The following is a 25,583-nucleotide window of genomic DNA, read 5'->3' on the forward strand; positions in this document are numbered from 1 at the left end:
TTTTTTTAGTATACTTGGCAATATCTTATGTTTTACTAGCGGCACATCAAAGTGATAATTTGTAGATGTGTTAACAACCTCACACAATACAATTTGAAATGGTTGTCTTCACAAATTACACTGCGTGTATCAATCTTAAGATAGAATAAATAAAGATGAAAGTTGTCGACATCAAACGTAAACGTAGGATCAGGGATGTAAGACGTTCTTTTGCGTCCAGAATGAATCTTTATCAGAGTTGTGCTATTTAATAGTTGGCAAACTGTAGAATGTTTTCTCACAAAATAAGGTTGCAATGGTCATATAGTAAAATAAAAAGACCGGTAGAGACATTGTATAAACAATTTAAAGCATTGAGTCTCACAATTATAGAAATATCATAAACAATCGACATGTAATTTAAGAGTAATGTTGTGATCCGATGATCACGAAAGAAATATAGTCTCGAAAAAAAAGTAGTTATTATTGAAACCGATTAACGACGTTTATACAAAATAAAAGGTTTCTTCATAAGAACACCTGGAGCTAGTATAACATCAAAAGTGTTCAGTTTAGCTAATCGTTTCCAGTTGCTTTAAACCTATTTCAATTGATCAGCATCGGATAATTGCATCAATGAAGAAAAAAGCGTGTAGCCCTTTAAATACTTGTTAATACACATATACATTTTGTCTTTAGATCCACCAACTAACCCAGCCATAGTGACCGGTAATAGTGATCCTGTGTATGATGGTGACGACATTGAACTCCGATGTAGTATAAGGGGAGGTAACCCACTAGCCAGTCTGACATGGACATGTCCAGGTCGTAGCGTTACCTCTACAACAGCAAACACAGCAGACACGGCAGTCTCTGTACTAAGGATACGTCTGACACCTTTATATAACGGAGCCAATTGTACATGTGTAGCTACTCATCCAGCACAGGGCTTCATGACATCCCACACCGAGGTCTTCAACGTCTACTGTAAGTTTACTGTGGTAGTTATTGTGTTTATATAACTATTGATCATCAGGTCTTACACTAAGGTCATTAACGTCTACTGTAAGTCTACTGTGGTAGTTGTTGTGTTTACATAACTATTGATCATCAGGTCTCACACCAAAGTCTCCCACGTCTACTGTAAGTCTACTGTGGTAGTTGTTGTGTTTATATAACTATTGATCATCAGGTCTCACACCAAGGTCTTCCACGTCTACTGTAAGTCTATTGTGGTCGTTGTTGTGTTTATATAACTATTGATCATCAGGTCTCACACCAAGGTCTCCCACGTCTACTGTAAGTCTACTGTGGTAGTTGTTGTGTTTATATAACTATTGGCCATCAGGTCTCATACCGAGGTTTTCAATGTCTACTGTAAGTCTACTGTGGTAGTTTTTGTGTTTATATAACTATTGATCATCTTGTCTCGCACCGAGGTCTTCAACGTCTACTGTAAGTCTAGTGTAGTAGTTATTGTGTTAATATAACTATTGATCATCAGGTCTCATACCGATGGCCCAAATGTCAAATATAAGTATACTGTGGTAGTCATTGTCCTTTTGTGTGAAGTGCTTTTAAGGTGTGACGGGTTATTATTACACCAGGGTTCACAAAGCACAATGTCCTTCCCAGAGTTTACTTGATATTCTTATCTAGAGAAATTTTAATATATTTTTGAATAAATTTTTTTCCCTTTTCATTTATTTTTTAATATATTACGATTTTTTATAAAAAGGCCAAGTGTTAGTATAATTGATAATTCGACATTTGGTTAATTCTTAAACCAATCGCTTCTTTTGAGACACAGGCTACAAATAATTCTAAAGTTCCAGTCAAACTGTCACGGTGTAACACCCAGGATCAACACGGATTACCCTGGCTTCTATACTGACTCGCTACGGATACCCAGAGTTGTCCCAAGTTTGCACCACCGTAGCTCACCGGGGCTATATACCGACAAAGTATGGTTCGAGGTTAAAGGAGTAATTGGTGAAAGTGTCTGGTACATCTTTGTTTTGATTAAGAAACAGGAATGTCGTTTTAAAATTTAACAAAAAATGTGAATTTGGGTCATCTGTTTCCCTTTTTTAAAATGTCAAACACTTCAACGTAATATAACCTGGAATCCCCCTCTTTTCTATCTCATTTATGTATTAGTTCGTTGAATTAGAAGCGACCTGATCAAATAGTGACAAACTATGACTATTTTATGTAACGCGGTTTAAAAAGTTGTTCGATATGACAATATACAACCATTTTGCAGTGTATATGCATAACAAAGTTGTTAATAACATTAAATAATTACTTCGTTTTTCTCCTGAAATTGTTTTGAGATTTCATGTTTGATTCATAACTGACCATACGCATTCAATTTTAAGTTTTGTACAATTGAGTTCTTCATTATGTCAGAGCAGCTAATTATCAAACGAATTCTATTATTGTAATAATAAAACCTTCAGGACTGTGTTTTGGAGGCTCACATAATAAATATAAACCGTATTTTTTTCCTTGTTTGTGCGTAAATAAATACTTGTATTACCTGCCTGAACAGATGCCCCTCGTATCCATGCCCTGACGGTGACTGACACGTTCCCCTGGCTGGCCAGAGATACTTATGTAGGCCGTCTGAGCTGTGACACTACAGCCGGTAACCCGCCTACCACACGGTACACGTGGTACAGGGACGGTACACCGGTCAGTTCCCAGACATCACAGACGCTCCCCTTTGACCCACCTACCAGCAGTGATGGCGGACGGTTGTACAGGTGTAGGGCTGAAAACGACTTCACCGACGCCAAAGGATCGGCTCCGGAGTTGGACATAACATTAGATGTACAATGTAGGTTAACTTGAATTATGACATAATGCTGATGTGTTTGCTACCATCATTTTATTTCCTTGTACGACTGACATGCTGTCTAGACAACCTTACGCGACAAAATAAAGTCCTATCTGCAAATATTTGAAAAGAATGTAAAACCTTATTATTACATTCCTTTAATTACTTATTTTGATAAAGTAGGTTCTTTGGTGAATATTTTAACAAAGTATGCGAAATTATTTTCATTATTTAATTATTTAATAACCGCCTTCATATTAACTCAGATATTTACGCGTTGTTGATAAGCTTCGACTGTAAATGGTGGGGAGTGGGGGAAATGTTGTTGCGTCACCACTTATCCTGATGATCACCTATGCAAGTTATACGTAATCACTATCACTGTCAGAGAAGACCTTAGTTCTATCATAATTTCTGCCCATCGCCTAGCCTAACTTTGTACTTGGAGACGCTGTTTGTATTTCACATGAGCTTCCTTCGAACAAACAGTTAAAATTGCTAACCTTCATAGTCTGCTGACTTCCTTAACATGAAAGCTAACTGTGGAATTAAACGTTGTATTTTTCCAAGATTTTTTTACCTAATAGGTAACATACCTGGTTATGTTGGACAGTACAATCGGCACATGTCTCAGATGGATCTCGAGGCCTGCATATCGTTACGCTAATCTCACTTTGAACATATGGCCCACCTGTACTTTTTTCTCATGGTAGTTTGTTATCAGTGTTTAATTGGTCAAATTAACAAAAGTGACATTGTTCACTAGTAAACAAAATCGCTTTTTTAGAATGAATCATTTTCAATATTTCACCGGTACAAATGTAATATACAGATTTTTTCTTAGAAAAGAAGGGATCACAAAGGAATGTGTACGCTGCGCCATTCAGGATGAATCCGAAAAACAAAATTGCTATTAGGTAGGCATCTTAGATTTTGCATCTGAAGTTACGTATCATTCTTCTTCTTACTCGTATAAAAGGATCATTAAGAAACTGCGTGATGTCCCAGTCCATTATTCTGCTAGTTCGGAATTGTGATGAATAATAAAAAATGCTAAATTATAGCTATTTCGGATAGAGTTTTTACGCTACATAGCATGTCCCACCTTGAGGTTGATCGAAAATTACACAAAATTTCCGCAAGGTAGATTTTTTTTTTATGAAATATTTGTTACAGGTTACGCATGATCCTCTCGTTATGATTATATACATACTGCAATTCGATATGGATACAGAATGTAAATTGTCTCTCAGATTGTCATCTTGGATATTTCAAATGACGTTTGTTACCGCTATTTCTCAGAAAATCAGGGATCGTGTCCATAGTTATGTCTACTTCTCACTCGGCCGAATTTAAATATCCACAATGAACACAAGTTAATCTTGCATTTTGTATGCTAATTACACGAAGAATCATTGTACCACTATTTCAAGTATACATTGAGGTTCAAAAGGGAACTGTGTATGAATGACATCAATGGTTGGTAAGTCTTAAGATCAGATCCTGTCTTTTTCTTGAATATTATTTTTCATTTCACTAATTTACCTCAGTAGTGATGTTCATATTTGACATAGAGTAATCGGGTTCATTCATCAAACCATCCAGACGTTCTAGCTAATTAAGCATGTTTAACATAAAATAATATCTATTAAAAAAAAACACTTTCCTGTTGGTATGTTCTTTGCCATTTAATTAAAACAAGATAAGTTTAAGGATTTATTACCAAGATATGGTTTGCAATTAACCGCTATATGTCATGGGGTCTCTCATGATAATCTAAATATTTGCAAAGTTAATTCCGTGTGCACTACGTTCTTTTGTATATCCCGCTGGTTATACAACTTTTTACATAAAGAATGTGATTAGCAAGCTATCTGATAAAGCGTTTTATTTTACACTAATAAGAACAAAATGCGGGTTATGTGTTTTTTTCTTCTCTTTGCTAAGGCACAGGCGCTAGATGCATGCAACAGAGAACAACATCAACGCTTTATGGCTTTAAAACTAAAACAATTTAGAATAACTTTATAATTGCATTACAGGCACAATATCGATTACGTATGCAGGTCACGGTGCACGTGCAACCGCAGGTACTTTGGTGTGTTTAGTTATGCCGTACAGCAATCAGCGCAAAAATACTTACCGATTCAACGTATTTCCCTAGGCGTGTTTCCTGCTAATGTATTTTACCACATAAAATATCTTAACTCCCGAAAGCTATCCGCCGGCGCTGGTATGCGCTAAAAAAATGTAATAAACCTTGTTTTATCAATATAATACTAATCACTACAAAATGTGTCAAGTAATCAGAATTGTTAGTTAGTTTTTCTATTGTATTAAGCTTTAACATATGTTAGCGGACAACCTTGCTCGTTAGTCCCAAACAGGTTCTCCGGAAAGGGGGGGAGGGTGTTAAGGTTTGCGTCCGTTTGGTATGCAAGTTGACCGTTTACCTTATCTTTCAAACAGAAATTGTCGGGAGCATTAAGTCTACACCATTTAATCTGGATTTGGTGTGCAATTATGTCTTGGGTATTGGAATACAGAGAGCGGGAAATATGGCACTGTGAATTATATTCTAATATATCTTGAGATAGAGTTAAAAAAATATCATTATCGATGGGAGATTATGAAATACCTTGCAATACTTTGCCTTGGTAAATATATATTTTAACTTGCAGATGATCCCATTATAACACTCTCGGCCTATCCAGAAACAGTTAACGAGACAGACAATTACCAATGTACCTGTATAGCTGTAGGTAACCCCAACCCTACTGTTACCTGGTATCCTCGGGATTCCTCGACCAACAACATTCTGGACTTACCATATATCAACAGAAACAAGGTCGGGCGGTACACATGTAATGCCACGTCATCATCTCAGAAGTTTGGGTCGCTATACACCAAGTCCGATCTCAACCTTGTGGTACAGTGTGAGTATTGTCCTGGTGGTATTACATGTTCATACTAGGATAAATTAACAGGTATAATACATTCATCAGATGGGCTGTCGAATAGCGACCAAAGCCCTAATCGAGAAGATTATTTCGTAACCTGTGTTGTAAGATTGCCAATCAGAGGGCGAAAAAAATAAGGGAAATCATGGCTACAATTAAAACTAAAATAAAATATTGTTTTGATCCCAACAATTATGCCATGATCTCATAAGCTTCCCTGGTATCAATTTAGTCGTTACGAATAATTACATGTAACTGTTACAGACTTGACTAAGTGCCTTTAACTATTGTTTACACAATGATATATTTGTACCAAAACTAAATATAATAATTCGCCTACAACCGAATGGTAATTTGAGGTCAACTTTGATAACGACACTTGTCAATAAAAGCATGCTGTATGTAACGTCAAAAGGCTTACGGAAACCAATATATCTTCGTTTACAACAACTTATGCACTTGAATATGCTTAGTAATGTACACACGTTCATCCCAATGAGATAAAAACCTTCTCTGAAATATAGGATCCAGATCATAAACATGTAGACTTGTTTGCAGATGCCCCGGATGTAGAGTTGTTAGTGCAAAACGCCACGGAACACGATACACATTTAGTGATGACATGTAATGCGGCAGGTGTTCCAAACATTTACACTTACGGTGCTTGGACACATATGTACGGCATAATTCTCGTCAGGACCCTCACTGGTGACGTCACGACTGACGGCAGGACCCTCACACTGGCCAGCGTTTCATATCAGGATAGTGGAACTTACGCCTGTCAAGTACATAACTCCATCAGGGGGAGGGACGGTCAGCTGATACAGACAGAAACGGCTGTTTTTGATGTCAAAGGTAACACTCACATAAGACATTATCATAACACAATATGATACATTAAAGAATGCAATCATAAACAAAAACAATGAGAAAAAAATATTTCTCTATGTTTAGGAAGCCCAAAACTGCTTGAGGGTGGATCGATTGATATTGCGAACAAGGGCAAACCTTTTCGTAAGTCACTGATATTTATCAGCAACCCTCATCCAACAGACATGTACATCAGCAAGGAAGAGCGTCTCTCATCCACACAGAATCTTACGATCATATTTACAACAGAGATGGTGTCTGACATTTTCTACGGCAAGATTCTATCTCGTCCCGGATACAAAGTAAATTTGTATTTCCCGACATTCCAATTCCATCAGATGGGAAACTATAGCCTAACTGTCATCAACCCGATATACCCACATTTTGTATTTCACTTTACTATCTTAATTATAGGTAAGTGGTTATCACTCTCTTTAACGAATTTCCAAATTGATAAAATGGTTAATGAAGTTTCATTTTCGTTAAATTCTAATGACCATGGACCTGTCAAAACTACAGGAAGTGAAGTTATTTATATTTTTCCATGAAAATCCAATGATTTCAAAATATAGCTTTTTTATCGATTGTCATAATTTCGTCGTATAGCCATTAATGTATTGGTGATATCCGATGTGGAAATACTTAAATACACCATGTTTCGTGTGCATTTTCAACTTAAAATAGAAATCTCCTTAATTCAATGTGTTTACTATCTATTTCAATATAACCCTTCTCAACTTGCTTAAACATGATAATGACGTATGCAATTATTTTTCCTAATTGTTTTTACACTTTGTTGTTATTACGTTAGATGTCCCAGACACACCGACTGACCTGGTCGTTGACCAGATAACAGCGAGTTCTGCCGTAGTGTCATGGAAACCGGGTAATAATCGAGGCCGAGAGGACCAGCAGATCCATGTTTGGTTACTACAGCAGTCGTCAACCACGTGGGACATTATAGACGTCACTGAAGAAATCCCACACGTACAACTCACGAACTTGATTCCTGCTACGACCTACACAGTTCTACTATTCGCAACAAATGAAAAGGGCAGTAGTGAAAATTCAACAATGCAATTCACCACTTCTCAACAAGGTGAATCTAACATTTATTTGGCAAATATGTGTTATAAACGTAATAAATAAAAACATCTTGTTGGTATTAAAAAACCTAAAAAGAAATTGTGTTTAGCTCACTCAGATAGTATACTGAACAAAAAAAAAAGAAACGCACAATTAAATTATGCATCAATAGCCTATGATATTTTGGGAAATTTGTACAAAATGTTATAACAATATGAAGGGACAAGTCTACTCTTTACAATACTGCAGAAGAAAAGTATGTGTGACGTCACTCGTGTCATCAGTAGTAACTCAAAGTGGGAGACCCGCGAAAAACAAAATGACACTTCAGAACCTGAAGTGGGCACCTTTTAAACGAATCCCTGCACGGATTCTCCTGTGCATTGAATTCATGAGAACATTTATTCTATTCGCCTTAAGGGAATGTTGTTCCATTCNCACATGTCGGGGCTAAATGAGGGCCATTCCAGAGGCTGAACGTTGTTTGCCGTGAGAAAATCAAGACAGACTCTGGCAACATGCGGTCGAGCATTGCCTTACTGGAATATTAGGTTATGACGCCTGTGAAGTGGAAGGACATGTGGTTGGAGGATCTGGTCTCTGTATCGAACGGCATTGAGGTTTTGATCCAGGACCACTAAGGGGGATTTTACTCCATGGGAGATGCCTCCCCAAACCATTACAGAAGCCCCACCGAATATATCGCGTTCAACCACGCATGCGTCGGCGAAACGCTCACCGCGTCTGCCATATAGCCCTTGTCTTCCGTCTAAAGCGATACAGACATAATCTAGACTCGTCGGTGAACATCACACGCCTCCATCGATGCATCCTAACCTATTCGGGCTATGTCTGTGCATCCAGTCAAGACGCACTTGCTGCCTCCGTGGTATCAGAGGTGGCCCGACATAAGGTCGGCGCGCAATGATTCGCTCGGCACGCAAGCGGTTCCTGGCAGTTTTAGGACTAATGGGTCTGCCATGAGTACCTAAGGTATGCGACGCAGTCTCTACAGCAGTCTTGAAACGGTTGCACAAGTGCGACAATCGAATCGCCCTGTCTAGTCGTGTGGTCGTTACACGCGGACGATCGCTCCTGGGACGATCGGAAACTAACCCAGTAGCACGGAAACGTGTACAGAGACGGTTAATTGTACACGGGCCAACACCAAACTGCCGTGCGACAGCAGTTTGGCTATGACCAACCATCAACATCGCAATTGCTCTACCCCTCTGAATTTGCGTTAAGCGTGGCATCTCAGTCAATGGCAAAATCAAAATGCCAACGTGAAAAATTAAATTGGCTGAACTTAGAGTATCCGTTGAGATTATTTGTTTGAAAAAATTCGGCTTGGCTTGATCACGCCGCGTGATTTGGACTAAAGAAGCTCACTTAGTCACACAATGACATCGTCACGAGAAGGGAGATCGTTCTTGAAGTAAAACCTGACCAAATATTCCATTATTTCCTTACAGCGAAGGTGTACTGCAGGAGGAAACTTTGTGCGTTTCTTTTTGTGTTCAGCATATTTTGACCCCTGCGTCATTTATTGCACGATCACTTGCTACTCAAATACAAGACTTCAATCGACATCAATACGTAACTTACTTACATATCACATAAGTCCATACTCAATTAAATCCCTTGAAAGGAATTATGGCGAAATCCGGAGGGTTGTTAATCAGAGATATCCCCCCCCCCCATTCATAACGCATATGTATACATATATATCAAGAATTAACATATACAGTCGAACCTCGTTATCTCGAAGTCGACGGGATCGTTGGGAAACTTCGAGTTATCCGAGTATTCGAGTTAAGCGAGTTCCTATGTTTGGCATAAAGCTTGGTAAAGTTCCAATATGAGGCTATATATGTCATTGATTTCTCTGGCAATCAACGTATTTAAACAGTCGATAAATGACAAAAAGATAACTATATAGAATAAAAAATATACAACTTATTCATAATCATATTCATTGATTAATTAATGTTACAATAAACACACATGCTGTCTCCGACCTGCTATGCTGATAGAAATTTCAATGTGGAAATGAAAGTGCGCAAGTCTTTATACAAATCACTGTATTGGAGCGTACACGTTGGATTGCTCAGTTGATTTCGACATTCCGAAATGGGTATGAGTTAATCAGGAAACATATCCATATTTATAGACCCCAATGACACTTGAAATCTCCTCAACACGACGTAGTCAACAATAATTATCGTATTGTTCCTATAATCTCTCTATTAATTATCAATGCCATACAATCTCCTGTAAAAACATAAACCAACGAACCAGTCCTAGGTTGTGATTTTTACTGTGGAGCTTATTTACGCATGACCGCACACTGTGACCCATTTTCCGGTCAGAATGTGTCGGCAGCTTTGGTTTAAATAAAGTGCTTTTCAAATTGTTTACGGGCTCGCAGTAAGTACTAATTGTTGTTAATCAACATTGATGAAGTTTGTTTCTTTATTTGTACAAAGTGTTTTTACAGTCAAACACATTTTAATGCCATAAGTTTAATCGAAGTAATTATGACCGAGCGTAAGCTGCTCTATAAGAACGACGTTTACCGTAGCACTGCGTCTAATATGTATCAAATAATTGAAGAATATATGATAGACTTGTGAATCTTAAGAAACTTCGAGGTAGGAGATAGTTTTATGTAGGATTTACGTTGTTGGGACCGATGTTTCACTTCGGGATATCCGATTTTTTCGAGTTTTCAAAGTTCGATATATCAGAGTTTTTATAAGTAAGATTAAGAAGAGTTTTGGCCGGGACCGATGAAATACTTCGAGTTAAACGGGGTCTTCGAGTTATACGAGTTCGAGATAACGAGGTTCGACTGTATATGAAGATGATCGCAATGAGAGCTAACGATATTATTACCAAAAATTTGTAAAATAGTTTTCAAAATTTCGAAACAGTTTATTTTGTTGCTTCCGCGAAGGAGCGGGACAGACCTCGCGTTCTCTAGGGTTGTTAAAAACATAAAGAAATACAAAATAAGCAACTAGCGTCCACCTGGGTTTGTACTTAATTAATACTTAGTTTTATAATGATCGATAAAACATTACAAGATCAGCAATACATACTTATCTTATCTTTTCGTCCTCCCAGTAGATACTGAAACAGTGCACAAAGTTTTATTTTAACAGGAAATGCCGTCCAAAAGTTGATTATTCTGATGATTTTTATGATTCTGACGTAAGTAATTCGGACAGTATTTTGGCTGTATTACTCCAGTGGCCAAATTCCTATTGGATTGAATTCGCTGGTTGCTTCAACTGATCAAATAGACGAATCGAAACTAAACAGCCATTAAAACAGTAACGATGAGCAATGTTTGCAGCACATAGTATCATTATATAATAAAATCAACACCTCAGAAATATCTACAAAGTCGCTATTCCCTCGTGAGATCTGAGTCCTCAGATACATGTACATACTGGTATATGGATAATGGTTTTACCTATTTACTACACAATCATTACATGAAAGCATACATATTATATTTAACTAAAGCTCTAAGATATGAGTTACAAGCCTAAGCGCTCAAATGTCTTCACATCAAGCAAGACTCTTAGTGGTAAAGTTTAATAGGTTGAAGCATCCTACTTTACTATTATACAGTTCTTTATTGGTACCTCATGATGGTACATATACCTGATTGACTCATAATATTGCATTGCATGACAACAACTGTAATGTCACCTTTACGAAGTGATCCATAGCACGCTAAATATACACAAAACTTGTATATACATATTTTGTCAATATTCTAAGATTGTAAGTAAAACATTTCTGATTGATGTATGCACGATGTATATATAATAATCCAATTAACAGACAGACCAATTTATGTCTTTTGATTGTACGATCTTTGAATTATATTTATTATGGTATGATTTCAGTTTGCGATGACGCCTGTCCATTTTATAGACAAATGTTCGTTACCTCCATTGTTCTTACCTGTGTCTCCGTTTTCATACTGCTCATCAACCTAGGGATTGGTGTGTTTATGACAAGTACGTATACATCAACGCCGCCATTAGCTATTTCTTTTCAATCAAGTATTTGTTTTTTTTCTGAAACAAGATATATGTCTGTTGTGATAATCATTCTGATAATCCGATATTATTATGATAGTATCACACTGTGTTGCGCTTTTAATGTACCCTTTCATGATATTGGTTTTGACAGGATTTGGACATCTTCCATTTATGTAAGTAAAATGGGTATATTTGATTCATTCAATTTATACGTAATCGATAATAATATTGCGTAAAATAGCGCAGCATTTGTTGTTACCTGTTTTGTCATTGTCATCATAACTGTCTACTTTTTCGTATAACGAATATACGGTAGTTATTCTATAATCATAATATAAAGTAGGTATGCTATCACCGTAACATAGATTTATAAACATTTGATAATAGTGCTATATTTATGTAATGTTCCATAGGTGATGTTAAAACTTATCTGTTATCAAGGAAACGACGGATGAACAGCACCAATACGTCCCCCAAACCGTTCGCCAGCATCGAGGATTCCGAACACGGTATGTGTTACCATAATATCAGTAACTGTAGCTTAAATTTTTAAGGGATTTATTATCCATAACTCTCAATGGTAACGTTTAGTTCTTAATTGGAATGTACATATAATATTATAACAGGGAAAAAATATTCGTATAACAATGTTTATCATAATAATGGTACTGTTAACTTTGTTTCAATTGATATTTTACAGCAATGGCAGGAATAACATCCGATCAGGAACGGTAATTATCTATTCTCTAAAACAAACATTTAAAGTCATACCTCGTGAATCCGGATAACTCATTAATGCATTGATGAATTCATTATAAATGACGGTTGCCTATAAAAGAAAATTAAATTTATTCGGTTTTGTTATTTTTCAACTTGTTTCTAAACATAATTGTATTGATATTGTTTGTATCGGGTTGCTCTTGTCCAAACTCAGTGTTATATGTATACATAACCAATCGAAACATACAATTCGGTAGTCAAACTTTTAAATAATTTCAATTAAAAAGTGATATTCCGAATCTGAAACATAAATTTCCACAAATTATATAATATTGTTAAAAAAAAATCCTGGACTTGTGAATTGGACCTTCATAACAAGATTTGTTTATATCAACTGTTGCAATTTAATCTAATTTAAATAGGATAAATTGTATGGGATTTTAAATATGGAAAAACTACCGTATTTATACACAGTAGTAAGATGTATCAATGTGACCTGTAAACATTCAATCAGAACGAAGGGATGTGGCTTAACTAGCATTTTTCACTTGACATATACTTTAAATATATTTCTGTATAATTTGCTAGATTGAGACCATGTACGTATAAATATAACTAAGAAACTAAATTGATTACGACAACGCAATCAATTACATGGGTATTGTCTATTGCAGAAGTCTGTATACTGAATTGGATACAATAGACTTTGCAGCACAAAATATGTACGACCCAACGATACCTGCACACGGTATGCTTTGTATTCATAATAATACTAATACTAATAATAGAAATTCTGTATTTAGGATGTGTACATGTTTAGCAGTGGGCTAATCTTCCACATGGTTCCCTTGTTAGTAAAATGCATGTGTTAATTAGTAATTACATTATAGATAAATATATCTATATGAAAAAATAGCATAACATATATTGTATCATAACTTTCTAAGACACGATCACCTTAAAACTATTATCACAGCTGTCTTATATTAAGAATATCACAGAATGCACAATTATGCAAAGTCGTTTCATCAATTAAATGTCACATGCCTAATTTACATATATGTTAACATAGCAAAAACTTAAAAATTGACCTAGTTATACGCTAATGTAGCATACTTTAAAACAAAATACACTTCATTAAAAAAGCTGCATTGATAATGTATGAAGATGTTTGACAACTTTCTGTTTAAAATTGTTAAATGTATTGACATTCTTTCATTCTTCTGGAAGTCCAGTCCAAAGTTGAATACCAGCAATCCAAAAAAAGTGTTTGGGATAATACGTTGTACAGTGTTTTGGAAAACAAATATTATTTGCATCCAAAAACCTACTACTTCCTGTATGGACATTCCTAGCTAGACAAAAACTGTCTGCTAAGTAATTTGGTACTAATCCATTTAGACATTTGAAAAACATACATAATAATCTAAATTTCAATTTCAACCAAGGATAACTGGCTATATCACCTCAATACTTTGTTTCGTAAAAGTTTTTGAATGATCTATATAACATTTTTTGTATGTGCAAAAATTGAACGTACAATGCACACATGGGGGGGGGGGGGGGGTCACTAAGACCATGTTTCACTATCTTAACCCTTAACCACTCTAATAAATTCGACACGTATACATTATCAATCAGTGTCTCTGTATCAGCAATACCACGGGTTGGTTCATTTACCATTTGATGCATTTGTAGGTTTTCCATAAGGTCACTGAGATCACAAGTGTTGTCTTATAATACATTTATTTTTAATCACCAATTAAAATAAGTTATTTGTTCTCATTTTGACTGACCCGAGATAAGTTTCAAATTTGTCCATCCAGAACTGTGCATAATAGTTTGGGGGATTCAGTTATTCAAGTTACAGAAACATTATCCTGAAAACAAAGCAAAGGAAGCTTAGAAAAACTCTAGCAACTCAATCAGAAATGAGTTTGTATTGTGAATTGATCAGGATGATACAATTAAGAAATATCAACCTATGTTCGTTTGTTATGGTTAAACATATAACAAAGATAACAAAACTTTGGAAGATTGATTCAGGAAGTCCGCTAAGCCTCATTAAATTAGTTTATCGCTGTTGTCGAATCTCAAGCTACATACATCAACATTATACCCACATATTGTAATCATATCTATTTGACAAAGTAAAATGTAATGCAAGTGTGTTTGTGGTAACCCCAGTGTCCATAACCCAGGACATTATATTATGTCAATTAGACTGTTCTTGTACGCTTGCAAACATTTGTCACCTGGTACTTATTTCATTTCAAAACAAGCTGCGCAATTGTATCATCTATAACACAAGAAGTGGTTGTCCTGTTCTGCCTGTTTGACCATGACATATTTGATAATGCGATATATGCCTAATAGTTTGCTGATGTATCAGAAATATACGAAAAACGATAAAACTAGCAGAGAGTAATCGTGCCCGCTGCATTAGCGTTACCCCGCAAATGCTGAGACAATTTGTGTATGGCTGATGGAAGTGAAGCACTTGGAACATGTAGCATTGATGACCTGATCTCCATTCTATGGGGTCCCAAATCCCAATGATTTGTTTTATATTGACCTACAACAAACACTAAAAAGTATAGTCCTGCTGGCAAATAGATACATATTAAATCAATAAAGACATCAATCTGTCGATATTGTTTGCTCTCAAATAGAACCAACATTAACAGATGTACCAACACCACTTCAAGTCACCTCCTTGGTTAGCTAGGTGGAACATTCTGGTCATGAGCTCAACATAGGATTAGTGGATCTAAAGGTTAGATAGAAACTGTTGTTTGTTTTTGTTCGTTAACAAATCTCCCAAGGTATAACATTGTACCCCAGATGGACAACGAAAACCAGTCCCAATGTTCACTTATTTGGATTTGCAATACCCGGAAAGTTTTTGAGAAAACGTTCCACTTGCATATTCTGTTGACAAAATAATACAAGCACGCACTTGGTTTATCGTCCAATAATACGTAATTATTAAACAAAAGTATCGCACCATTACAGATGTTGTGTTATTGCTAAAGATTAAGGAACGTTTAACCCATGATTTTCTATCTCAAATCAACATTCATTAACATTCGTTTTTGTTGATGTAGATATTGTCTTGGATGAAAGAGCAGAAAGAAGGTAATCTTTACTTGTTAACTGCACGACACCTTTTAAAACTTTTTAATTGAACAGAAATAGAAGCACTTGCAATAGACTGCAATTATGCAGAAGTAAGAAAAAGGGAAATACACATTTGAAACAAATAGAACGGTTTTGTGGTAAAACTTATTTGAAACAAAACGCAAATAAATCGGTAACATGAATATTTAACATTAAATTGACTACGTATTCAATTAACTTACTTAGCTAATGATTCTGTTTTTAGCAATTATGAAACACTTGGAGGAGTATCGGGCCCAAATGTATACGAGGAACTCAAAGAAAGGAGAGGTGAGGATGACACTCTTCATGCACGGCAAAACACTTATATGCATACACAATACCTGGCGCACATATTTCCATCTTTGTGATGACGAATATATATCTTAAGCGCACGAGTAGGTTTGTCTGTTTACGTAATAAACGAGCTACATTAAGAAATACGTTGATATGCGGGTATTTCTTTTATAACTTACCTACATCTACTTCTTATATACAAATGATATTGTACCTATATGTTGCAATATTTTCAGAACATAACAAAACATCATTTATTGGTTAAAAACGACGTGGCTACTTATTTTGGAAAAAGGTTCGTGTTGATTTTATGAAATGATCAATACATGAAATGCACTGTTCCCTTAAATATTATGTCTAAATATTATTCGCGTGTAATTTATACCATACATTCCTTTGCTCTATTACTACAATACAGATTCATTTAAATTTTCATAAAAATGCTTATGACCTAAATACAAACTGTTTAGATACATTTAATCAATAATTTTAATAGTAGTTGCAAACACCAACAAATGAAACTGCAGCGATGCTTGATCATTTTATTTTAGACACTTTTTGTTTTGGTTAAAAAATAATGCTTTTCTTTTGCTTTATATTTAGGTTCAAGCTCAAAGCAAATCTATATCAACACGTCACTCATTAAGGACGGATAGACAGCGACCTAACTACGGAAATTTGATGTTTGGGAACCCATCATTGGTCAACTGATTTAACTCAGATGTCAGAAGTGTATTTAGTTTCATCTAAAATGTGTCATTCGTGACTATAAGATGTCAAATATATACTGGTTAAATTACGTGCAATGTTTTAAACGGATGGAATAGTGCTAGATTGTTTTTTGTGTCAAATATACTTATGTAACAAATACCTAATTATTCGCTGTTCATGACAATATATTTACAAATATGCATTTATAACATGTACTGTATATAAACATTAATGCAACTTAACATTTCAAGTAAAACAAATTAAGTGGTTCAATGTCCAAATTGTGATCTACATACTAAGGCTTAAAGATGTACTCTTCTGAGGTTTCAATTACGTTCAAGTCTCGTTTTGATCTGGTGTAATGTTTTTTTTGTAATATTTAACAAATTATGATCAAGTTTATTAGCAAACACGCATCTGAAAAATATGTCAAAAACTAGATGCCTGCTGTTTGTAGAACTTATTTTACAAGAATTTAAAAAAATTATCAATTAGGCGGCCATTTTGAAAATGTGTATTAATGTGTATTTCTTGCGCTTCAAAAAAGGCCAAAATTTCACCTTTTTTGACACTAGATTGATCACTTAAATTGTTATTGTGTCGCCATTTTTAATTGTAGCAGGTTCAATTTTGCTGTACAACTTTATAATGTACAATATGATCAGAATAATATGCAACAAACTGGAAAATTATACATTATTGATATTTTTTTTACGTATTTAGTGTAACTGAAACACTTTTGATTGATGACTCGGAAAAAGGTAAAAAATAACACAAATGATAATGGGACAAAAAAAGAAGCACACTGACCTCCATTTTGGTAGATGTTTTAGAAAGAGAAACTCATTTTCATTTAATTCATTAAATATTAAAAAAAAAATTAATACCAGAACTTTTTATATCAAGAGTTTAATCTGCAAAATAAATGGTAAAAAAATAGTATTTTTTCATTAGAAAATAGGGGGTAGGGGTAACTAAAATCGGCTTTTTGAGTTAAAAGAATAAGATTAAGAAATGTCCCTTCCATAATTTAAAAGAAAATAATATTGTCATCAATTCTAAAAACATTCATACATATCTGATAACACACTTGAAAGAAATTGTATGAATTTGTTCTGCAAATGGTTAAAACCCAAAAAATCACCTAAAATCACGTGGTGTGTTAAATTGGTATCTTTGACCGATCATTGCACAAAAACGAACACACCGACATATATTTTGTTTGCATTTTCTACTATGCCACTAACTCCTTTTTCAAAAAATCCATATAAGAAAAACAAGTTTAATACGGGAATTTTTTGTCTTCTCAGAGGTGTACATCTTTAAAACAATATGTATGCCATTTTATAGCGAAAAGCATGTCCATAATGGTTTACGCCTCAGGACGATATTGACATTTATGGAACGATTGTGGTAACTTTAAAAGTTGAGTAAATGAATAATGTTAACAGTTGTTTCTAGCAAGTATTGTTCCGCCTGTTTCTACAATAAGGCAGAAAAACAACAATGATCTGATCAACAAAATATTGTTGTAATCATTACAGGCGCATGCCAGACATGTTTAGAAAATTAAAGTTAATGACAGATAGGGATTTAACAATTGATTAACATGTCAATCATTTTCATAAGAAAAAATATCTATCTATCAGATTATTTTTCCTTTCTAGAAACCAAACAGAAACTAAAGGGCAAGGTATTCTGGGCTAGGTAGCTATAGGAACATCAATCACACTTTTTTTGCATTTGCCATATATACTATAGCAACATGAACATGACGATGTAGTATGAATAATTTATTATACTGTAAACAAAACACTGAACATATATTATTTTCAAGTTCCGAAATGTAGAATATTGTATTAACATTCCCCTCACACTCAATACACCATCCTTTACCTACTAGGACTAGGACTAGGACTTGTCCATACTCTAGAAACACCAGAGTTATTGTGGTACAGTGTATGTGAAGTAAGAATAATTATAAATCCTGTTGATTCCTGTAGTAGCAATTATTTCCTTCGAATCCTCTTAATTGCAACATATCAATGAATATGCAGCGATTAGGTATCTGCGTTAACACAGTGGCTCATTAAAATGTCTCTGTTTAGTATGTTCACATAACATTAGAGGCATACTGATATGGGTCATGTCATACATTACGTCTATAACACCACCGGAGATTGACGTTCTGTTCAATTGTGCATGTAGACTATTTTATCAGAGAATACTATATTTACAGAAAGTCAAACTCATGTGCTGACCGAACTATATATGCTATACTGATCTGGATCACAACGCAAATAACCTTACTGAATCATATTAATGTGTATGATTATTAACATTTGTAACGAACCCCAATGTTGTTTTTTTTGTCGCTGGGAATAAGCGTTCTATTTTTAGAACACATAAAGAGTACGACAGAACAGTATAGGTTTAGCTAAAACCTAAATGTGAAACCTGACATCTGGGGCATGTTCAGTTCACCCGGAATCAACACAATGTACCAACGTTAATATTTGGGGTTGGACTTTGCTTTGTCGGTCGGCCATCGATAAAATGTATCATATACATCAGACAATAATGTTAAGTAACCAACACAGTTTAAATGACGTTTTATAAAATTAGTTTAATGACTGTTTTGCTTTTTCAATAGATTTTAACGAAGTATACGGATACCATTTAAAAGCTAGCAGAGGTTGCCATCTTAATTCAAGCTTTCAATCTCCGTTAATATTAATATTATTATACATTTGATATATCACCCTATCTAGCTAGAATTAGCCACTCTAAAGCGATTTACAGTACATATACAATTAATACAATTATCATATATACATTAATCAATACAATTTTGAGGAATTCGTAGGAGTTGCCTTATCAGGCGCTAACCACTAGTCGTATGCCACCTTGCTAATATACCCCTATGTGTGTATGCCTGCGTGTGTGCTGGAGATGCGTTGTGTTCTGTTTGTAATGGGACCGTGCTTCCAACGGCATCATTTATAGTGCCATCTTACTTGAATGCTTCAGCACAGATACCGCAACATCCACCCCATACCATTGTATAATCCACCTGGGTTGTTGGTGTTGTGTGGGCAGGACAAAAATACATCTCTCTGAATATCCATGTGTACGACGCCATCGAGGATCGAACCCCTATCGCCTTTGTTCATTATACCTTTAGACGTTTCATCGGCAATGAATTTTGTCATACAATCTCAAACAGTCATAGTTTGAAACCGTTTTGATAGATGTCTTCAGAAAATTGCTTCCATCATTAAAACTGTTACATACACATTTCGAATAAATTATGTATTGATACAAAATGTCATTTGGTTGAAACGTGTTTGTGTTTGTTATATATGTGTTGAATTTTCAGGAACTAAATAAATGGATGGATAATAACTCCATAGACTTTAAATTTCACTCAAGAAAAACAGAAACACTAAAGGAAAATGAGGTTAACATAAACGTAATTCACAGCTAAACAAAAATTACTACCACAAAATATCAACAAAAGGAAGATCTGCATGAAGACTTTACCATTAAACTAATGAATGAAGTCTGCTGAACAATCTATCTCCGAGCGCTACAAAGTTGTGTCAATCAGAAACGTAAATGCCTTGATTTTATATTTATATCGCATTGGTCTTCTTCTGTTAAGTATGATGAATGGTGGTATTAAGGGTGCAAACATATTAAAAACAATATCCCAATAATTCTACTTCAGTACTAAAATAAGACTGTGGCCCAAGTTTTATGATACTAAGGATGCTAATTCCAAGTTTGGATACTTGTTCTGTTGAGCATTCAGCACAATCAGCGACAAAACGATGTTTATAAGTTTTCTTGTGAAATTCTGGAATCAATTACAAAGGAGGCAGGTCTGCATCTGTGCCATGTATTGATATACAGCGAGACTGTAATGCATAACCATGTTGAGCTTGATTCTCCTTGGAGAAAAAGAAAATGTATTGTTATATTTCATTGGTTATCAAACACATGCACATCGCTGTGCTTTTTTTTTACATCGGGGTTAAGGAATTCAGACTTGTCTTGTTTTCACTTTTGATTTCAAGCCGTGATTGATTTTGTATGACTGGACACAGATATTTAACAAATAAATACAGAGAAATGTGTGCAGATACTTATAGTTTTGTCCAATTAAAACGGTATTTTTTCTTTATTACGCATGTTTCCGTTTGAAGTTCCGACGAAGCAACGGCAGATGCAACATACATTTTGGTATTTTAATATGATAATTATTAATATCCTTTTTCGTTAGGAAATCTTAACAGATAATAGAAGCAAACGTCATAAGAATCTTGCGTCAAAAGACGGTTAAATATTACCTATTTGTTTTAACAACACATTGACCTTTTGTTTGACTATATGATAATAGGTCTTTGTAAGGAGTTATGAAGTCGTGGTGGGAGAGTGCCGTTGAAGTAAAATCTACCCAGAAGTATAAATCAGTCTACAAAACACGTTACGATAGGAGGCCCATTGGAGGGACACATATAATTGCTTTTCAATAACCTGTTTCTTTAATGTTAACTTTTCCTATGTCACCAGAATAAACAGGATTAAAAAATTATCTTTTACAATATTTTGAAATTTCCAATTTTGTCTAAACGGCGATTAATTAACTGATGATACATAAATTACGATTGCTATCAAACTGAACGATACGGAATGTGTGTTTTTAAGAAATGGCCCTTGACCTTGTACTGCAATTGTCAACATCCACGTGACCCGTCTGTCTAGTGGTGTCGTTACAGGATATACACGTGGCAGTGTTATGATACCGTTACATGATATACAACCGGTTAATTAATGGTGTGGTTAAATGATACACACCCGGTTGCCTAATGGTGTCTCGTTACAGGATACACACCCATCAGTGTAATGGTGTCGTTACAGGATAAACACGCTGCTGTGGAATGATATCGTAAAAGGATATACACTCGGCTGTGTAATGGTGTCGTTACATGATACACACGCTGCTGTGGAATGGTGTTACATGATATACAACCGGCGGCTGTGTTATTGTTTCGTTACAAGATACACACCTGTCTGTGTAATGGTGTCGTTACAGGATACAAATTCATCTGTTTAATGTTGTCGTGACTAGATACAAACCCATCTGCGTTATTTTGTCGTTACATGATACACACCTGTCTGTGTAATGGTGTCGTTACAGGATACAAATTCATCTGTTTAATGGTGTCTATACTGGATACAAACCCATTTGTGTTATGGTGTCGTTACATGATACGCACGCTGCTGTGAAATGGTGTTACATGATATACAACCGGCGGCTGTGTTATTGTTTCGTTACAAGATACAAATTCATCTATTTATTGTTGTCGTTACTGGATACATGCCCATATGTGTCATGGTGTCGTTACAGGATACGAACCCATCTGTGTAATGTTGTCGTTACAGGATATACACTGGTCTGTGTAATGTTGTCGATACAGAATATACATTGTACAGCCGGTTATTAGCCCGTATGTGTAATGGTGTCGTTACAGGATACGAACCGGTCTGTGTAATGGTTTCATTAAAGAATACAAACCGGTCTGTGTAATGGTTTCGTTAAAGGATACAAACCGGTCTATGTCATGATGTTGTTACAGGATACACACCTGTCTGTGTAACAGTGTTGTCAAAGGATATACAACCATATGTATAATGGTTTCCTAAATGGATACACACCGGTCTGTGTAATGGGGTCGTTTTGTTACATGAAAAACATCCGGCTGTGTAATTGTGTCGTTTCAGGATAGCACCCGTCTATGTCATGTTGTTGTTACAGGATACACACCTGTCTGTGTAATGGTGACGTTACATGATATAGTACCGGCAGTGTAATGGCGCCTTAATAGGATATTAGCCCGGCTGTGTAAAGGTGTCGATACAGGATTTACACCTGTCTGTGTGATGGTGTTATTACAGGATACAAACCCATATGTGCAATGGTGTCGTTACAGGATACACACCCGTCTGTGTAATGGTGTCGTTACATGATATATTACCGGCAGTGTAATGGTGCCTTAATAGGATATTAGCTCGACTGTGTAAAGGTGTCGATACAGGATATACACCTGTCTGTGTGATGGTGTTATTACAGGATACAAACCCATATGTGCAATGGTGTCGTAAAATGATACAAACCAATATGTGTAATGTTGTCGTTACAGGATATAAACTCGGCTGTGTAATGGTGTCGGGAAAGGATACGCATCCGGCTTTGTAATGGTGTCGTTATAGGATATACACCCGTTTGTGTAATGGTGTCGTTTCAGGATAGCACCCGTCTATGTCATGTTGTTGTTACAGGATACACACCTGTCTGTGTAACAGTGTCGTTAAAAGATGTACAACCATATGTGTAATGGTTTCGTAAATGGATACAAACCGGTCTCTGTAATGGTGTCGTTTTGTTACATGAAAAAGACACGGCTTTGTAATTTTGTCGTTACAGAATATACACTTGGCTGTGTAATGATGTCGTAAGAGGATATGCACCTAGCTGTGTAATAGTGTCGTTACAGGATACGAAGCCGTCTGTGTAATGGCGTCGTTACATGATATACTACCGGCAGTGTAAAGGTGCCTTAATAGGATATTAGCCCGGCTGTGTAAAGGTGTCGATACAGGATATACACCTGTCTGTGTGATGGTGTCGTTAAATGATGCAAACCCATCTGTGCAATGGTGTCGTTACAGGATATACATTGTACACGCTGCTGTGTAATGGTATCGTTACAGGATATAAACCCGGCTGTGTAATGGTGTCGGGAAAGGCTATACAACCATATTTGTATTGGTTTCGTTAATGGATACAAACCGGTCTGTGTAATGGTGTCGTTTTGTTACATGTAAAGCACACGGTTCTGTAATTTTGTCGTTACAGGGTATACACTTGGCTGTGTAATGATGTCGTAAGAGGATATGCACCTAGCTGTGTAATGGTGTCGTTACAGGATACACACCGGTCTGTGTAATGATGTTGTAAGAGGATATGCACCTAGCTGTGTAATTGTGTCGTGACAGGATATACACCCGGCTGTGTAATGGTGTCGTAACAGAATAAAAACCCGGCTGTGTAATTGTGTCGTGACAGGATAAACACCCGTTTGTGTAATGGTGTCGTTACAGGATACACAACTGTATGTGTAATGGTTTCGTTAAAGAATACAAAGTCGTATGTGTAATGGCGTCGTTACATGATATACTACCGGCAGTATAATGGTGTCGTAATAGGATATTAGCCCGACTGTGTAAATGTGTCGATACATGATACACACCTGTCTGTGTATTGGTGTCGTTACAGGATACTAACCCGTTTGTGTAATGGTGTCGTTACAGGATACACAACCGTCTGTGAAATGGTGTCGTTAAAGGATGCAAACCCGTTTGTGTAATGGTGTCCTTAAAGTATAAACACACCCACTTGTGTAATGGAGTTGTTACAGGGCAACATCCGTCTATGTAATGATGTCGTTACAGGATACACAACCATATGTGTAATGTTTTCGTTAATAGTTACAAACCGGTCTGTGTAATGGTTTCGTTAATGGATACAAACCGGTCTGTGTAATGGTTTCGTTACTGAATACATACCAATCTTTGTAATGGTGTCATTATAGGATACACATCCGTCTGTGCAATGGTGTTATTTCATGATATGAACACGAATGTGTTAGTATGTCGTTACAGGATATACACCCGGCTGTGTAATTGTGTCGTAACAGGATACACACCAGGCTGTGTGTAACGGTGTAGATACAGGTTACATATTCGACTGTGTAATGGTGTCGTTCCGTGATATACATCCGACTGTTTGATGGTTTTGTTACAGGATACACACCAGGCTGTGTAATGGTGTAGTTACAGGATATACACCCGTCTGTGTAACGGTGCAGCTACATGTTACATATTCGACTGTGTAATGGTGTCGTTCCATGATATACACCCGGCTGCATAATGGCGTCGTTCCATGATACAAACCCGTCTGTGTACATATCGCGTTTGGGAACGAGACATGACTTCATTGCATTGAGTGAAGATCGAAGGCCAATATTTTGATACGATGGTTAAAGAGCAATTATTGTTTTTCTATAGTTCATAGCTTTAATACCGATCATTGTTCATGGTTATAACTGCTTTAATACAAACTAGGTGGAATGTGAAGGCCGAGCTACATAAAGATACATACACTTGAACTCGTCATCGCCCAATGCATTTTCTACATTCAAGTTGTTCCAAACATCCTTCACACACTTACATAAACAAACTCATCCGGCTCTTTTGGGTTTTCCGAGAAACAAATCATGACACAACACATCACATAGTTTGTTTAATTTAGAATTGAACTTAAATAAATTGCCTTCCCGGAAGTATGACGACAGACGCACATACAGTTTGAGTGTGTATTTCCCGATCTTCAAAATTGAACAACTGAACAAGGAAAACGAAACATGTCTGTAACAATTGGAGGGATAAGTACAAACAGGTGACGGAAGTATACACTGATCTCGTGTCTGGTATATTTTCCGGAGTTCAATAATGACCAGGAAAATGCTAGTCATGATATTAATGTGAACGTGCATGTATGTCCGGCTATATATACATCTAGCTCATTGATCAACTGTTTATATTTACTTTGAATGCAGACATTGACAATGAATAAGCTTGATGAGTAATCAACCATCATTTCCAAGGACGATGAAAGATAACAACAGAATCACAGAACAAAACAAACATTATGGACTTAAATAGTACAATAACATACGACATGTTTCCTTGTTCCTTGCAACTGCGACGTATACATGTATGTATACATACACTGTACATATAGAGAGAGAGGGAGAGAGAGGAAGTGGGGGG

General features: G+C 36.0%; 2 protein-coding genes across 2 annotated transcripts in view; both read left to right on the plus strand.

The window, feature by feature from the left end:
• LOC110458346 (hemicentin-1-like) overlaps positions 1-7,597 on the plus strand; it is a 14,035-nt gene extending 6,438 nt beyond the window's left edge. The window contains exons 2-7 of the mRNA XM_021510004.1: positions 679-966; positions 2,534-2,821; positions 5,503-5,757; positions 6,340-6,636; positions 6,736-6,953; positions 7,463-7,597. Coding sequence (XP_021365679.1) covers positions 679-966; positions 2,534-2,821; positions 5,503-5,757; positions 6,340-6,636; positions 6,736-6,953; positions 7,463-7,504 — 1,388 coding nt within the window. The 3' untranslated portion in view covers positions 7,505-7,597. The remainder of the gene's footprint in view (positions 1-678; positions 967-2,533; positions 2,822-5,502; positions 5,758-6,339; positions 6,637-6,735; positions 6,954-7,462) is intronic.
• A 4,079-nt stretch (positions 7,598-11,676) lies between these two features.
• Positions 11,677-17,036, plus strand: LOC110458350. The gene is made up of 8 exons (XM_021510007.1): positions 11,677-11,774; positions 11,950-11,971; positions 12,240-12,307; positions 12,499-12,529; positions 13,193-13,266; positions 15,626-15,656; positions 15,904-15,968; positions 16,578-17,036. Exons 1-8 carry the CDS (start codon positions 11,693-11,695, stop codon positions 16,628-16,630), a joined length of 426 nt encoding a protein of 141 aa, XP_021365682.1. The 5' UTR covers positions 11,677-11,692; the 3' UTR covers positions 16,631-17,036.
• The last annotated feature ends 8,547 nt before the right edge of the window (positions 17,037-25,583 follow it).

This window comes from Mizuhopecten yessoensis, unplaced genomic scaffold (assembly GCF_002113885.1).
Source record: "Mizuhopecten yessoensis strain PY_sf001 unplaced genomic scaffold, ASM211388v2 scaffold9559, whole genome shotgun sequence".
Lineage (NCBI taxonomy): Eukaryota > Metazoa > Mollusca > Bivalvia > Pectinida > Pectinidae > Mizuhopecten > Mizuhopecten yessoensis.

Excerpts from the sequence above, each read along its gene's own strand:
- LOC110458350 (XM_021510007.1), top strand. The coding sequence starts at position 11,693 with ATGTTCGTTACCTCCATTGTTCTTACCTGTGTCTCCGTTTTCATACTG. Across the intron at positions 13,267-15,625 it reads CCCAACGATACCTGCACACG|ATATTGTCTTGGATGAAAGA; the intron begins GTATGCTTTGTA and ends TTGTTGATGTAG. Across the intron at positions 15,657-15,903 it reads GATGAAAGAGCAGAAAGAAG|CAATTATGAAACACTTGGAG; the intron begins GTAATCTTTACT and ends TTCTGTTTTTAG.